The sequence below is a fragment of the Spermophilus citellus genome (genome assembly GCF_964194105.1).
Source record: "Spermophilus citellus genome assembly, chromosome: 10".
Classification (NCBI taxonomy): Eukaryota; Metazoa; Chordata; class Mammalia; order Rodentia; family Sciuridae; genus Spermophilus; species Spermophilus citellus.
Genome location: NC_138197.1, coordinates 36,355,519 through 36,372,346, shown reverse-complemented (window position 1 = coordinate 36,372,346; position 16,828 = coordinate 36,355,519). Strand labels below are relative to the sequence as shown.

At 33.2% G+C, this 16,828-nt stretch overlaps 1 protein-coding gene across 1 annotated transcript; it reads left to right on the top strand.

Moving 5' to 3' along the window:
* Window positions 1–2,387: 2,387 nt before the first annotated feature.
* Window positions 2,388–16,362, top strand: LOC308657592 (killer cell lectin-like receptor subfamily I member 1; the record flags this gene model as incomplete). The annotated part of the gene is made up of 6 exons (XM_081309389.1): window positions 2,388–2,601; window positions 5,892–5,984; window positions 6,165–6,224; window positions 13,858–14,009; window positions 14,354–14,457; window positions 16,233–16,362. 6 exons carry the CDS (start codon window positions 2,388–2,390, stop codon window positions 16,360–16,362), a joined length of 753 nt encoding a protein of 250 aa, XP_081165515.1.
* Window positions 16,363–16,828: the final 466 nt, after the last annotated feature.

The window sequence follows — 16,828 nt, the reverse complement described above, 5'->3', positions numbered from 1 at the left end:
TAAATGATAGCTTTGGGAGAAGATAATTTCTGTAAAACTATGGCATGTCTTCATTTCATAAAAAAATAATGTGGGGTGTGAATCTGGATCTCCTTTGTGTTTCTTTCATTTAGGAAGTTCCTTTTTATTTTATTTTGCCAACTGCGTAGCCTATTTATCAAATTAGTTAACTGCATAAATCATCGTTTTCTCACTATTTTGAAGTGCTTGTTCAACAGATGAATACATTATTTGGCTTTTTTAGTTACTGATAAATTTCTGTGCAGAAAGGTGTTGACAATATATACATTTTCTAGAGGCTGATGTGAATGATGCCTGCTTTCCTATTCTGCATATTGTTCAACTTTTGTAATTGTATTTTGTTTGTAAATATTTAATATTATAGCTGAAAATGATACATCATTAATATTTTTATTTTTATTTCTTTGATTAGCAGTGAAATATATCTTTTCAGATGCTTACCTATGATGAAATTGTATTATAAAAAGAATGTATTTATATTCAAATTCTTCTTTCTCTGTGTGTGACTAAAGTTATAATTATTTATCTGTAGTTTCTTTTTATTCTCTTATGTGTCTTGGCTTACCTTTAACATTTTGGTTTTGAAGTTAGAGTATATGATATGAAATTAGTAATGTACATATGTAATGCTCCCATTTGGAACCAGTTTTCCATCTGATTCTATCCCCATGCCCATCTTATTATCTGTTCTCAAACCAATGATTCATTCCTTCTCATACAAAAGTTACATAATTATTACAAATTGTTGAACTGCAACATTCTCATCCTGTTATTAAATTAACTGTTATATCTGCTGGTGGGTATATGAACTGAACAAATACTTTTAGGAAAGCAATTTGACATAATGTAAAAAACAAAACAAACAAACAAAAAACACTTAATTTTTTTATTTATATATTTATTTTAGGAAAAATAGTCCTAAGAAATAGTCATGGATGTAAAAAGTGTTATGTACTAGATGGTTATTTGATATTTTAAAATATTTTAGACTTCACATTTAACAAGATTTTAACTTGTACTTTAGTTTTCAATGAGGTACAAAGTAATGCAAACCTTTCAAAACTCTACCTACACATAACCCAATAAACACAGTATAATGCAACTCTATTGTCTTGCTTTGTGCCTCAAAAATATTCTTTTTAATTTTTTAAAAAATTTTTTAGTTTTCGGTGGACACAACATCTTTGTTTGTATGTGGTGCTGAGGATCAAACCCAGGCCACACACATGCCAGGCGAGCGGGCTACCGCTTGAGCCACATCCCCAGCCCTTAAATTTTAATTATTAATTTTTTCCACACTTTTTAAAAATTGTTACATTATGGTTGTACATAGATGAAATTTGTTGCTATATATTCATATATGCATACCATATGGCAATATAATTTGGTCAATAGCACTCCCCAGCACTTTCCCTCTCCCTCCCCTGCTAGATTATTCTTTTATCTAAGCTATTGATTCTGCTTCAGTAGATAGATGTACCATAATGTATTCAACAACACTTAGTCATGATCACTTTTGTTGAATATCATTGTATTTTGTTTTGTTTTTCTGAAATATTTATCAGAAGAAATAAATAATTGAAAACCCATGGGTTGTGTATCTTCAAACATATATTTGACATATCTGTAGGATGAATAATTCAAATTTAAAAGTCATCACTGTTACTTTTAATAAATATTGACAATTTTCTACTTGCAATCACTTGATAATTAAAAATTGTCAATTAAAATATTTAGTGTTATCAAAGGTGAATATTGTTCCATTATTTTAATTTTCATATATTTCTCAGTGAAAATCTTATGTTTATGTTGTATTTTGTGAGTACCTGCCTAATTCCCTCATTTTTGGTATTCATTGAGGTTTTCTCATTAATTTAGATGGTTTGTGTTTCCCTCTGTGTGTGTTAAATAATAGATATACTTAGCTAAAAAACTATATTAGGCAAGCAACTCCAGAATTACACAGTTATATTTAAATGTTAATTTGTCAAGCTTCTGGGATAAATCTGTTTTTCTTAATAAATATAGAATCCATTGAATAATAGGCTATATATATATATATAATTTAAAATAAAATGACAAATTTAAATTTTTAATTTTCCTGATCTTGTTAAATGAAGGTAGAATTATTTCTCTGAATAAGGAAGATGGGAAGTTCACAGAGAAATTTAGATTTGCCTTTCCTCTTGTATTACCCTATAATATCAGACCTAAATGCTTTAATGTCATAGTGAATACATTATTCATTGACTTAATGATGCACTTTACTCTTATTTACATTTTTGTTTCATAGAACTTAAAGAACAAAAGAAGCAAGTTATCAAGATTAACTGAAGTTATCCAGGCATTTTTAGATTTTTAAAAAAATGCCTCAGAATAAACAAAATGAATGTATACTAAACAAAGAAGAGATAAATTACACAGAAATAAAATTTTTCAAATCTCAACAGAAGAGAAGAAGACCCAAGGAAGAGCAGGATTCTGTAATGTCAAATGAAGAGACTGTAAACTATGTGACACTGAAATTCAACAGAGCTTCTCACCTCAAACACAAAAAATTGTTTGTTAGAGAAAAAAAAGGTAAAGTGCTATATAAGTATTTTGTTTAAAAGATATATCTTGATTCTTGGGTTTGGAAGATTACCCCTCTCAAAACCATTATCAAATTTTCACATTTTCTGTACAATAATTATCTATCTTTTTAGCAACCTCCTGAGATTTTTCAGGATATTTCGTGGAATAGATTATTTCTTAAATAGTATATGTTCATTTCTGTAAAACATTGACCCAGATTCCAACATAATTGTAGTATTTTTAAGAAGTATATGCTTAATAGAATGGAAGTTTTGAAGTTCTGTTTCTTCCTATACTATATTAAAATTATCATTGATGCTAGTTTTTAATTCAATTCAGCCTAAATTCAGCGCCATAAATATTTGTTGAACTTTTACTATTGTCCTGCTCTGGGACATGCAACCTAAAAAAATAAAGGAGCAATAACTACAAGAATTTAAAAAAATGACATAAGTTATTGTCACAGGAATGACAGATTATGTAAAGTGAATGTTAACAATATTTTGAAAATAAAATTTAAAAGACTTCATAATTAATGAGATCATGGAGTTAAAGGGGAGAAATTAAAAGTTCTTTCAAAATATTTTAACAGGGTTCTTAGTTTAAGTGATTGGTAGTAATTTTCTGTATCACTAGAAAAACAGGCTATCACTAGTGACTAATCTAATTAAAGTCAGATAATTTATGGCATTCTAATTTCTCTTGATATTTCAGAGAAAAAAATGTGTAAAAAGAAATTGGATGTAAAAGGCTAGATCTCTAGACAGAGGCTGGGACAGGTGTGGAAGAGTGGGATGTAAGTAGGTTAGATTGCAGATGGAGAATATAGGAAGGAAACATCTGTCAGAGAGATGTTGATATGTCATAGGTAAGACTTGAGCATAGAAAAATTCAAGACAAATATGTGAATACATGACCAGAGGGAAGTACAAAAAAGTATTCCAAAATAAAAAGAATGATCAATTAAACCACAAGTGAAAAATTATCTCCTTGAATTTAGCCTGTTCTCCTCCTCTACTGCCCTCTTTGCTTCCTGAATTCCAGAATGACTGTAATTTATTTCATGAAAGCTCAAAGCCCAAGAGCATTAGATACTGCCTCTCTAGGTAGAAATTCCCCAATACTCTCATGCTACAAAATGTTTCCCCAAAATGCAATGCAATGTCACTTTATCAGAGAATGTTTCTAGATCTCCTGCTTTTAGGTGAAACTAGTATGAACATTTCCATATTTGCCATATTTATTTGTTGTCCCCCCAAAAAAAACAGATGTAATTTTTAAATTACTTTCCCCTTGACTGAGATATTGGTTGAATGGTTGAATATTGAAGATCACATGGGATTTAGAAATCATTTTATTTTCATGGCTCGTTTTTATTTGCATGACAGTTGTATTTTCTCTAAGTGCACTTTGTCTTCAAATTTATTAGCACAGAAAACATGTTTTGGAATTGTCCAGAGTTAATAATTTGTAGAATACCAGGGGTAAAGGAGGCTTTAAGATGCTGGTTTGTTATTCTTTATCTAGGGCTTTGAGATATAGCGTGAGGTCATTTATTTGTTGACTTTTTCTTTTTTTAAGGAATGAACTCCATGCAATGAATTTTCCTCTTAGTACTGCTTTCATAGTGTCCCAGAGATTTTGATATGTTGTGTCTATGTTCTCATTTACCTCTAAGAATTTTTTAATCTTCTCCTTAATGTCTTCTGTCACCCATTGTTCATATTTTTTAGTCTCCAGGTGATGGAGAAATTTTTATTTTTTATTTTGTCATTGATTTCCAATTTCATTCCATTATGATCTGATAAAATGCATGGTATCATCTCACTCCAGTCAGAATGGCTGCTATAGTATCTCTACTTTTTTTATATTTGCTAAAAGTTGCTTTGTGGCATATTATATGGTCTATTTTATAGAAGGATCCATGTACTGTTGAGAAGAAAGTGTATCTGCTTGATGCAGATTGAACTATTCTATATAATTTTTTTCTCAGCAAAAGAAATAATCTGTGTGATGAACAGAGAGCCTACATCCTTGGAGCAAATTTTTACCCCTCACTCATCAGATAGAGCATTAATTTCTAGAGTATATAAAGAACTCAAAAAGCTAAGCACCAAAAAATCAAATAACCCAATCAACAAATGGGCCAAGGACCTGAACAGACACTTCTCAGAAGATGAGGTACAATCAATCAACAAACATATGAAAAAATGTTCATCATCTCTAGCAATTAGAGAAATGCAAATCAAAACTACTCTAAGATATCATCTCACTACAGTCAGAATGGCTGCTATTATGAAGACAAACAACAATAATTATTGGCAAGGATTGGGGGATAAGTTACACTCATACATTGCTGGTGGGACTGCAAAGTGGTACAGCCAATATGGAAAGTGGTATGGAGATTCCTTGGAAAACTGGGAATGGAACCACCATTTGACCCAGCTATACCTCTCTTTGTTTTATAATCCAAAGACTTAAAAACAGCATACTACAGGGACACAGCAACATTAATGTTTATAGCAGCACAATTCAGAATAGCTAAACTGTGGAGCCAACCTAGATGCCCTTCAGTGGATAAATGGATTAAAAAATGTGGCATATATACACAATGGAATTTTACTCAGCAATAAAAGAGAATAAAATCATGACATTTGTAGGTAAATGGATGGCATTAGAGAAGATGATGCTAAGTGAAGTTAGCCAATCCCCCAAAAACAAATGCTGAATGTTTTCTCTGATATAAAAAAGAAGCAGACTCATAGTGGAGTAAGGATGGGGAACTTGGGAGGATTAGATGGATTCTAGATAGGGCAGAGGGGTGGGAGGGAAAAGGAGGAGACAGGTGATTAGCAAGGAATGTGGAACATGATGGACATCATTATCCAAAGTACATGGATGAAGACATGAATTGTTGTCAACCTAACTTTATATACAAATAGAGATATGAAAAATTGTGCTGTATACATGTAATAAGAATTGTAATGCATTCTGCTGTCATTTATTTTTTTTAAATCAATAAAAAAATATGCTGGTGAGGATGGCATTGGTGAAATACCCTGGACTTCAGGCTGGACGAGGGAAAAGTGAATTTTAGAAGGAGCCAGTAGCAGGGAGAGAATTTGGAGAGCCAGGAGGTGGGGTTCTTAGTGCAGTTGAAAAATTGTTGATTTCTTGATGACCGCATTGAAGCATTAGAAAATGTGAAGCTGCCCTCCAAGAGTGAGAAGTAATGATCTTTGCTGCTCTTGGAAAAGAGAAGACTCAATCATTGTTTTCCTTTCTTTTATTTTTAGACCCTGAATCTACAGCATGGCGGGTGATAGCTGGCATCCTATTGGTCTTGTGTATGGTTTTGCTGACAACAGTGGGTGTGTTGCTTTCAAACTGTAAGTAATTAAGTAAATATTTGTTCTCATTGCAACTAAAATATTAGCAATATGAGGTATGTATATGTGTGTGTATCTATATACATATATAAATATATTCGCCATTAAGAATGAATTTTACATTATCTTAATAATTATATTCTAAACAGTATTAATTACTATCATAATTTTTCGTCACAGTACTTTCTAGAAGAGAAGAGCAAAACCAAAAAGTTTCCACCACATCTTCTAAAAACAATGGTGAGTATTAACTCTGGCCAGGCCACTTCCAATATTTTTGTTTATTGGGGCAAAGTTTATATCTTCTTAAAACTTAACTTCAGTGAATCATGATAGACAAATTTGGATTTATCATATGATCATCTGTATTTGCGAAATACTAGGTAAAATAAGGAAAATGACATAGAAGAATGTGGAAAGGCTCAAAGTATTATAAATAAAATATGAGTTGTATTATCTGTGATTTTATTATTAGGAAAAAAGGTTAATTTAAGTACATGTTGAATAACAAGTATGAACCATTCATATTACTTGTGTTTTTGTTTTTATTCACTTAGTTTGAAAATAAAAAGAAATCAATTGAACAGAAATGAATCATAGGGAAACATAAATTAAATCCCAGTTTATAACCACTACAGAAAAGATTGGCAATACCAAGTAGGACACAGGATGAAGTTCTAGCGCATATGCCCAGCATTCTACTCTTAGACATTTGAATAAAAAAATGAAAACTATGTACATAAGAGACTTGTACACAAATGTTTGTAGGTATTTTATTCACAACAACTCCAAACTAAACATTCAAAATATCCATTATAGACAAATTGTTTTTAGTCATATGATGATATTATCAAATAGGGACCCACTGCCCAAAGCACATAGCAAACAATATTATGGCATTAGATTTCTGCAAAAAGAAAAATTTTATTGTGCAACCAACCAGCATAGAGGCCAGAAGCTCTTAAGTTCAGATTGGCCTCTCAGGTGAGTTGGTTGTCAGGGGAATTCATATGGAGGAAGAGACGACACATTGCTTGTTGATTGGAGGTCATGTCTCTTCACAGCTCAAAAGTTTCTTTTTGGGGGAGAAATTCATGTTCTACACAAGGGATTTTGAGCTTGTGACATTTTTGACTGAAAGATTAGGGTTTTTTTTTTGTTGTTTGTTTGTTGTTGTTGTTGATGTCCATTTTTAAAAAGCCAGTTTCAAACTCTTAAGAGTCATTAAGGGAAAGGTTGGTGGTTTTTCATTGTAGATAATTTAAGAACTTCTTTTTAGTTTTATTTTATATTTTGGTTCTTTTCAGTTATACAAGACAGTAGAATCCATTTGACATAATTATAAAATAACTGAACTTTTTAAATTAAATGAGTTATTTTTGGGTCTGTCTAGGCCTTAACCAATTTCAATGGATGAATACCTAGAAATAAAATAGAATGAAATATTTCTACATACAACATGGAAAATCTGAAAAACAATGAGTGAAATAAATTGGTCTAAATAGTTCAAAATTATTAAATCTTATTCATTTGTCAAAACTCTTCAAACTACATACTTTAAATCACTGCATTTTATTTTATGTAAATTATACCTCTACAATATTAATTTTAAAACTTCACAGAAAGAAATAATTAATAACAATGATTTTCTGTCCAATTTTTCCTTCTTAATCTTTAGTCTTGCTCCCAATAGGCAAATGCTATTAACTCTTCAAGCTTTTCCTTACTACTTTCACATTTCAAAATAATGTACTCTTACTACTACATATTGTGTTATGCATTTTAGATGGTAAGCATTGTTTTCTTATTATGATCATAATGAAACCGAACTTTTTTAGCTTCTCCTGGGGTCTGCATAAACTGAGGCCTCTGTGGCAGAATAGTGTTGCAGCTCTTAATGACGGGTTATGCCTTCCAGGGTTGTAGCAAACCCCAGCTCACTGCCAGTTTCTTCTTTCTGAGTTCTTGTCTCACTAGTTGAAAAATTAAATCCAGAAATCCATAGATGAGGATGAGTGAGTGTAAGAGAAGGATTTATTCATGTATGAAGAGAAGAGATGAAACCTTGCAGGGTGAGAAGGGACTCGATAGCTGAGTGTGCTATTTTAGAGGTTTATATATGGTACCAATGTTATTGGTACAAATTTATGCTAATCAGAATTTAGAAAAGTACTAAGGCTATTGTTTAGCCTTGCAATCCCATTGGGTCTGCCCCACTTCTGCTTTCCTACTGCAGGTCTGCAACCCCAGCTTTCTAGGAGGTTGAGGTTAGTAGATGGTGCATGCTTCAGGGTCTAGAGCTGCAGCCTGTGTGGAGTGGGCTTCTGCACCAGGCCAAGGCCGGCCTTGCTGCAACAGAATGGGGTGCCCCGGTTTGCCTCAGATCTTGCTTGCCAGTCTCAGGCCCTCAGGCCCTCAGGCCCTCTGGGGCATGGTAGGCTCTAGCGGGCTGGCAGCCCAGTTCTTGCCACCTGTATTCCAGCCTGCCTGGGCTGCCTCTCCACTGCCTCACTGCAGTTTTTCTGAAGCCTCTCTGGGGAGATTATTGGATTGGCTGTGCTGATAGGCAGCCATGGAGCCATCTCAATAAGAACATAGTGGACATAGTTCCCCAATCTTCTCTCTACTTTATCCTCCACATGTATCATAATCATAGGATGACATTCCTCCTAAACCCCTTTTGTCTCCGTCTCAAATCAGGATTAACTGCACACAATTACAGGGGATTTATTTTCTTATAACTCTGTTTGTACCCTGCATAGATTCCAGTTTTTATTTATTTATTTATTTATTTATTTATTTATTTATTTATTTTACTTAAAGGATTAGGAACTATTTTTTTTTTCTTCTTGAGGACAAACTTAGTGACTCCCTAAAATTGTTTCATGAGACTTATATTTTAGGCTTTGAATATAATTTAAATGATTTCTATTTTTTTTCTACTTAATTAATACTGAGAATTATTTGATGAAACTATATTTTGTAGCTGGGTGTGGTGGTACATGCCTGTAGTCCCAGCAACTCTTGAGGCTGAGGCAGGAGGATCGTATGTTGAAGGCCAGCCTTGGCAATGTAGTTAGGTCCTAAGCAATTTAGCCAGGTCCTGCTACAAAATAAAAAATAGTTCAGTGTTTAAGCACTCCTGGGTTCAATCCCAAGTACCAAAAACAAGACAAAAAATATTTTGTAAAGTATTATTTCATTTTTTTCCGTCAATGCAAGTATTGACCCATATTATATTGTTAGATTTCAGATTCCTTGAGACAAATTTTATATTGCTTTTTAAAATTACTTTATTTTCTTTTTCATAAAGGGTGTTTGAAATTGTGCAACTATATGCCTTCTTGTGGAATTCATTTGTTCATTTATTGTTTTGTATTTAATTCACTGGACACTCAATTAATTCTTATAATTTGGAATTCTATCACTTCTAATTATTATTTCAATATTTGGAGTTGAAACATTAATTTGATTTGTGTACTTTTAAAAAATTTATGGAGTAATTGTTAAATACTTTACTGGTTAATTATAGATATTTCTTAAATACCCTGCTATTTGGATTTTTTATTTTTCCACTTTCATTTTCAGATTCTCTTTCTGAAATGTTATCAGTTATTCCATGTTTTATTTTCTGTGTTTGTTTTTGCTCTATTTTGCTTTTCTCCATGGATTAACTTCTAATTCTCCTGTATTTAAACAATTATCCTATTTTCATATATATATATAATATTTTTTTAAACAAAGCCTAATTTTGTTAAGGGATCCAAAAGCATGTATTTGAGAAAATTTTATTTATAGAGGTTTTGTTCTGGGTGTTTATTTTGCCTTTATATTTTTATTTGAAGTGGTTCTGTTTTCAATTTAATGCATTTTTTCTGTGTTGGAGACTTAACATCAGACATCTTTTTATCACCTACTGCTTAGAAACAGAAAGCATTAAAAAAGCATTAAAAAGCTGAGTGACATTCTGTTTGAGGAATAGGGAACTCAGGTTACTCTGGAGCTCTATGTTACTTTCCAAAAATTGTAATACCCAGAGGGGAGTTTTAGTTTACTTTTCCCTCTAGAGATTATTAACTCTATCTGCTGTTGTTTTAAAGAAAAGTTTTGAGGTAGGGTTAGGTTATATATATATTTAGGGGGTGTTAATGGGGTTCGAACTCAGGGGCATTCAACCACTGAACCACATCCCCAACTCTATTTTGTATTTTATTTAAAGACAGGTTCTCACTGAGTTGTTTAGCACCTTGCTTTTGCTGAGGCTGGCTTTGAACTTGCGATTCTCCTGTTTCAGCCTCCTAAATCACTGAGATTACAGGCGTGAGCCACTGCACCTGGCCCTTCATATTTTTTTGAGACAGGGTTTCCCTAACTTGTGATCCTCCTGCCTCAGCCTCTGAGCAGCTAGAATTACAGGCATGTGCTACTACACCTGGAGAAATCTTGTTTCTTAATAGCTGGCCCTTTGTATTTTCATCTCCCTCATGAATTAATACTCTCTTAGTTACTTTATTTCTTATAGAAATTTATTTAAACATTTTCTTGTCTTTTCTCTCTGCTAATGTTCTTTCCAGTCATTCTGTACTTTCATTTTTTCTTCCTCACCTTTATGTTTCTTTTCATTTCTTATTCCTTTACTACTCTCGTTGTACTTCTAACCTTGATAGTAGAACAAGTCAAGCTCTAAGAGCTTAGGAGAGTGAAGGTTGCTTTGAAGGGTTAGGAGCCAGGGCTCCTGTTCCAATCTCTTCCTAAGGGCTGCAGTTCACCAGCTCAGGCATCCATATTTACATTCAATGAAACCCAGCTTCCCTTTATCTCCTGCCTAGCTTCAAAGGTCTAGATAGACAAAGTTTCTTAAAAATCCAATATCTTTTTGGCTTTTTATCTAGATTTCTAGTTTTTAAAAAAGGTCATCAAGGTCCAAAATAGCTGTATCTTGAAATCAGTGAGGTGTACTGACATCAAAGCTATCACTAGCTGGAAGTATTTTTAATCTTAACAATTGGTGTTGCCAACATTAAACAGCTGCAAGACAAAGGATGAGGCTTTAATTTGAGAAAGAGAGTTGAAAATTAGATTATTGTGTAATATTTGGAAATATCAAGAACTTTTTTTCTGTATTGGCTCAAATTCTAGTTGAAAATAAAGACTTCTCTGTCATTTCTCAGTTAGGCAGTCTTAGAATTTACAGTCACATTACCTATCTGATTCTGGATTGGTAGTGATACCACTGATGATGAGATTCAATCACAGTCAAGTTTCATTTCTCCAGATGTTAAATTTGAATATCTGAGAAACACTGAGGCAAGTGTAGAAAGCAATTTGTATTTATGGATTAGAACAGAAACAGACTTCTCCACAGAAATGGGGGTCCCAGATCTGGGTATTCAAAGAAGTGGGGGTGTCTCACCCCTTTTATACTTTTTAGATCTCCTTTGTTCTTATGCCCTCCTTCTCCCTTTATCTTGCATGTGTGACCAAAAGGTGGGCCAAAGATGGAATGATTCTGGGCAGGAAGGGAACAGTCCAGGAGGCATTAATTAACAACTCCTTGTAGGGAGGAACAATTCTCTGGGGGCAGTTACCTTGGCAACAGGTGAAGGAGGAGGGGGAAGGGCTTTGGAGATATCAGCCTTTGATTTCTTTTCCTTTTGAACTAGTCCCCATATCCCCTATCACACCCAATTATTTATTATATAAACTGACTGCCTTTTGTCCCTCTGGCTTTAGAAGTATTCCAGGCTGCTAAACAAGAGCTGAAATAACAAACAAAATAATTAAGTGCTAATACATTTAGCTAATGTAATAACCAAGGAATAAAACCACGGATCTTTCAAATATTAGCAGTGTAATTAAAGACACACAAAAGACTGAAGGAGAAATTTCTCATTTTTAGAAAAAGACCAAACATAAACTTAGTGTTTGCCTCAGTGTTTTAAGATTTGAGCATAAAGCTGGTTGTGATGGCTCGTGTCTGTAATCCCCATGGTTTGGGAGGCTGAGGCAGGAGGATCACAAGTTCAAAGTCAACCTTGGCAATCTAGTGAGGTCCTAAGCAACTTAGTGAGACTCTGTCTCTAAATAAAATATTTAAAAGGCCTGGGTTTGTGGCTCAGTAGTTAAGCATCCCTGGGTTCAATTCCTGGTACACCCCCCCCCCCCAAAAAAAAAGGAAAGAAAGAAATTGAACCTAAAGCAATAAATACCATGAGTAAGCTTTATGTTTGGGAGATAAATATCCAGTCAAGGAGGGGAGTGAAGGAGGAGCATGAAAAGAGCAGTAATAAAGCAATATGTACTAGTGCCAAATATCTTACAATAGCAGCAAACTGTCACAACAATGGCTTAGCAAGTGTTTTTATTCAGCACACTAAAAAGTCTGGGAAAGACTGCAAGGGTACTTGGCACATTTGAGTAATCCAAGGGATAGAGAAAGGAAATAGGAAAAATAATAACTCATCAGAAGAAGATATGGATAAAAGATATGAGTGAAAGGACCATAAAAGAAAAAAGTACAAATATAAATTATTATATGATAGATGTTAAGTTCATAGGCAATTATGAATGTTTTCGTTATATAATGGTTAACAGTGGCCTTATTATAATAATCTTATTAATATTGATTTACTTGATCTACTTTTCCTGACATATTATCTACAATATATATATATATATATATGAAGATGTTGGTATTAACTCAAAAATATAAAATAATACAATTTATGTCTCTCTCTCTTGATATATATATATATATATATATATATATATATATATATATATTATTGTTATTGAAATAACCTTGATGAGATGAATACCGACCAACAACTCTCCTCAGAGAGAGAGAGAAGAAAATGCAATCAACTTTCTAAAAGACAAAAGTAGCATTAAACTGTATTTTGATGGTTATAAGAATTACAAAATGAAGAAGCTATGCAAAAAGGTTTATTTATAAATGATTGGAACATTAGTTTCAAAATTATAGCATTTTTTGTATATCCAAAATGACTATTAATAAAAAAATTTCCACCAGAATTGGAATCATTCAGTAGTTAGTTTTTAAGCTTATATTATATATTGTTTAGACATTTAAATATTTAATCATGTAAAATATGCTTATAATATTATTTGAAATGTAGTTTTCTTATAATCCATATTTTATATTATTTTTATATGGAAATTTCAAAACAAGCAAAATTATTTATTTATTTATCATGGTTAGCTTTGGATTGTGCAAAGATGGCTCAAAAACGGTACCAAAGTGCTTAAAGTGGGGATGCAGCTCCCTGGTGGAGCACTTGCCTTGATGATGAAGCCATGGGTTCTCTCTCTACCTGTTATGGTTTGGGTGTGAGGTGTCTTCCAAAAGCTCACATGTGAGACAATGTAAGAAGGTTCAGGGGAGAAATGATTGGGTTGTGAGAGTCTTAATCCAATCAGTGAGTTAATTCCCTGATAGAGATTAACTGAATGGTAACTGAAGTGGTAGGGTGTGGAGGAAGTGGGAATTGGGCATGGCTTTCAGGTCTATATTTGTATCTGGCAAGGGTAGTTTCTCTGTCTCTTCTTCCGGATCTTGATGTGAGATGAATCTTTCTGTCACACTCTCCTGCCATGATGTTCAGTCTCACTCTGAGTCCCACTGGGTAGAGCCAAACTTATGGACTGAGACCTCTGGAACTGTGAGCTCTCAAATAAACTTTCTCTCCTTTAAAATTGTTCTGGTCAGATCTTTTAGTCACAGTAGCAAAAAAGCTGACTAAAATACCAGCACAGTCCAATATTCATCTGTATTATAAACACATGAACTTTATAGCTGTACAATAAATTACTCATAGACTTATTACCCATTTAATATGTTTATATTTCCTAGAATGTTCCTGTGATCTTAGTTCTCACAATGGGATTGGGTTTGGAAATAGTTACTATCATGTTTCCAAAGAAACCAAAACCTGGCCAGAAAGTCACACTGCCTGTGTAGAACTGAATTCTCGTCTTCTGAAGATACAGACCCAAGAATTGCTGGTAGGAAAGACCATCTTACTTTTCTTTCACATTGAAACCATATTTGGTTTTGAAGCATTAGTGATGAACACTATAATTTGGCAAATTGAATGTTCTCAAGGATGCATTATATTTTATTTCAAATTTGTTTTCTCAAGGAAAAATTAGAGAAACTCTATCACTAGAATATGTAACACTGCAAGAAAACCAAACTAATCAAGTAGTACTATCTTGAGGTGGGGCCTATTAATACTATGTGAATGTGTGCAAGTCTTTGGGAGAACTTTTACCACTAATCACTGAGTTAGGAAGGAATACATGGTAATATATGAACATTTATGGATTATGAAATGTTTTTCCAATAGGATATCTTATCAACATTTGAAATGTCGGGATGGATAGATCATAAAATGTGTGAAATTGCTTGGTCCCCGTTAATGGAAAATCATACCAAAATGAATGAAAGTCAGTAAGTATAGTGTTTAGATAAATTGGACTGTTTGAGAGTCGTGTGTGTGTGTGTGTGTGTGTGTGTGTGTGTGTGTTTACTTATGACCTGCAACATATGGGAGATAATTGGGAAAAAGTTGCTAGCCCTTTCTAAGTAATGTCACATTTTGGAACATTTTTAACCTACTAGATTTAGAAAATTTGTGCGTAGTTTTAGGTAAGTTTAGAAATGTATAAACCTATCTCATGTTCTTTTATTTGTTTTTGATTCATAATTTTAATTACATAAACAGGATAGATTCAGTGCTTAATATTTTTCATGAGGCTTACTGTTAGGTAAGACTTGTGAAGACTATTAATCAGTGGGGTGTTTTTTCTTTGTTTGATATATTATTATTTTATTTGTCATATGGATTCAGCTTAATATTGTATTCAAGATTTTGGCATGCATGGATGAGACCAATTTATTTCCATTTTTGAGTGTTATATTGATAGACTTTGGTACTGAGATTCTGGTAGCTTACTCAAACAATTGGAATAGATTTCTTTTTTTTTTTTTTGAAGCAGTATCACATTTTATTAAAATTTAATATTTTTTTCTTATATCAGTTTATTTGTTGTTTTATTTGCTTTTTAAAATTCTTTTAGGTTTGTAATTATTTTTGCTGTTTGTTGAGATAAAATTAGTATTTGTATACACCATACCTTGATTTTTTTTACCGATTTAATTTATCCTATATGTTTTGATGTGTACAAGGTATACATGTATAGAGACATCACATAGTACCTCATAAATATGTATACTTTCTATGTTCTTCAACATTTTTATTCTGAAATAATTAGTTTGGCATGGTGCTGCATGCCTATAATCCCAGCAACTTGGGAGCCTGAGGCAGGAGGATCCTGAGTTCAAAGCCAGCTTCAGCAATTTAGTGAGGCCCTAAGCAACTTAGCAAGACCCTGTTTCAAAATAAAGCATAAAAAGGACCAGGGATGTGGCTCAGTGGTAAAGTTCCCCTAGGATCAATCCTTGCTACCAAAAAAACAAAAACAACAACAACAACAAAAACAGGGAAAGGACCTAACTGTGAAGAGCCTTGGTCTCAGGTATGTAAACATTTTTGGAGCCCAGGGGACAGAAAGAGTCTTTTGGGTCCAGAGTTGGGAATGTTCCTGAAGGAGGCAGCAGATAACTTGGACTCACATTTGTTCCATTTGTTCATTGTCTACTCAGCGTTTCTCAAAATATCTCCTATGGACAAGGGAAACTGCCATATTCTCAGCATGTTCCACCTTTTCCCCACTCAGAGTTCTCGGTGCAGAGCAGGTATAAGGCACAAAGAGATGATTGCTGAAGCCTCCAGTTAACTCGGATTGGCCTGAGTTGAGGCTTTCCTGTTTGTGTGATTGGTTCTTCTGAATTTAAAGGAGACCCTCCTTTTTTCTTTCTTTGAACGGGAGAATGAACTCAGAGGTGTTTCCACACTGAGCTACATCCACAGTCCTTATTCTACTTTTTATTTTGAGACAGGATCTCACTAAAATTTCCCAGGCTGGCCTTGAACTTGGGATCCTCCTGCCCAGCCTTCAGAGTAGCTGAGATTACAAGTCTGCATCACCATGCCAGTGTAAAAAAGTATATATTTTTACTTTTCTTTTTCTTTTACTTTGTTCTTTTTAGTTATACATGACTGTAGAATGGATTTTGACATATCATACAAACATGGAGTATAACTTCCCATTCTTGTGGTTGTACAACTTGATTTTTAAAAGCTGTTGTTGTTATTTCTACAGAGTTCAATTGATGAAAAAGAAGAACGAGAATTGTGCTTATATCAGTGGAAAGTATATTTATCCTGAAAACTGTTCATCTAGGAAATTTTACATATGTGAGTTTAATATACAGCAACATCTGCTTTACTAACACAATATTATTAAATCCTAATAAAATATTTACAAAATACATTGGTTACTTGTTGACTTTATAATTTTTAAAATAAATTATTGCTGACTAATTTTATGCACTCTGAAGATTTTGGTTAAATTTTTAGCTTTTTAAATTGTACTGGGGTTGAGGAGAATTTAAACATCTTGGTGTTAATTATCCTATCACAATTCATGTTGATACTAATTAATTAAGTATCAAATAGCAACTATACATTAATCAACTTTGAAAATCCAAGGGATATGATGAGAAGAAATATTTTTGTATCATTTAGTTTTTTTTTTTTTTAAATTTTAAGAAACAGGGTCTTTTATGTTGGTCATTCCATCCTCTTGGCCCAGTTTCCCTAGTAGCTAGAACTATAGGCACATACCACTATGCCCAGCTAAACTTAAGGTTTTTGACATGAGATGAATACCTTTTGAGATTGTTCAAGAGATTTAAT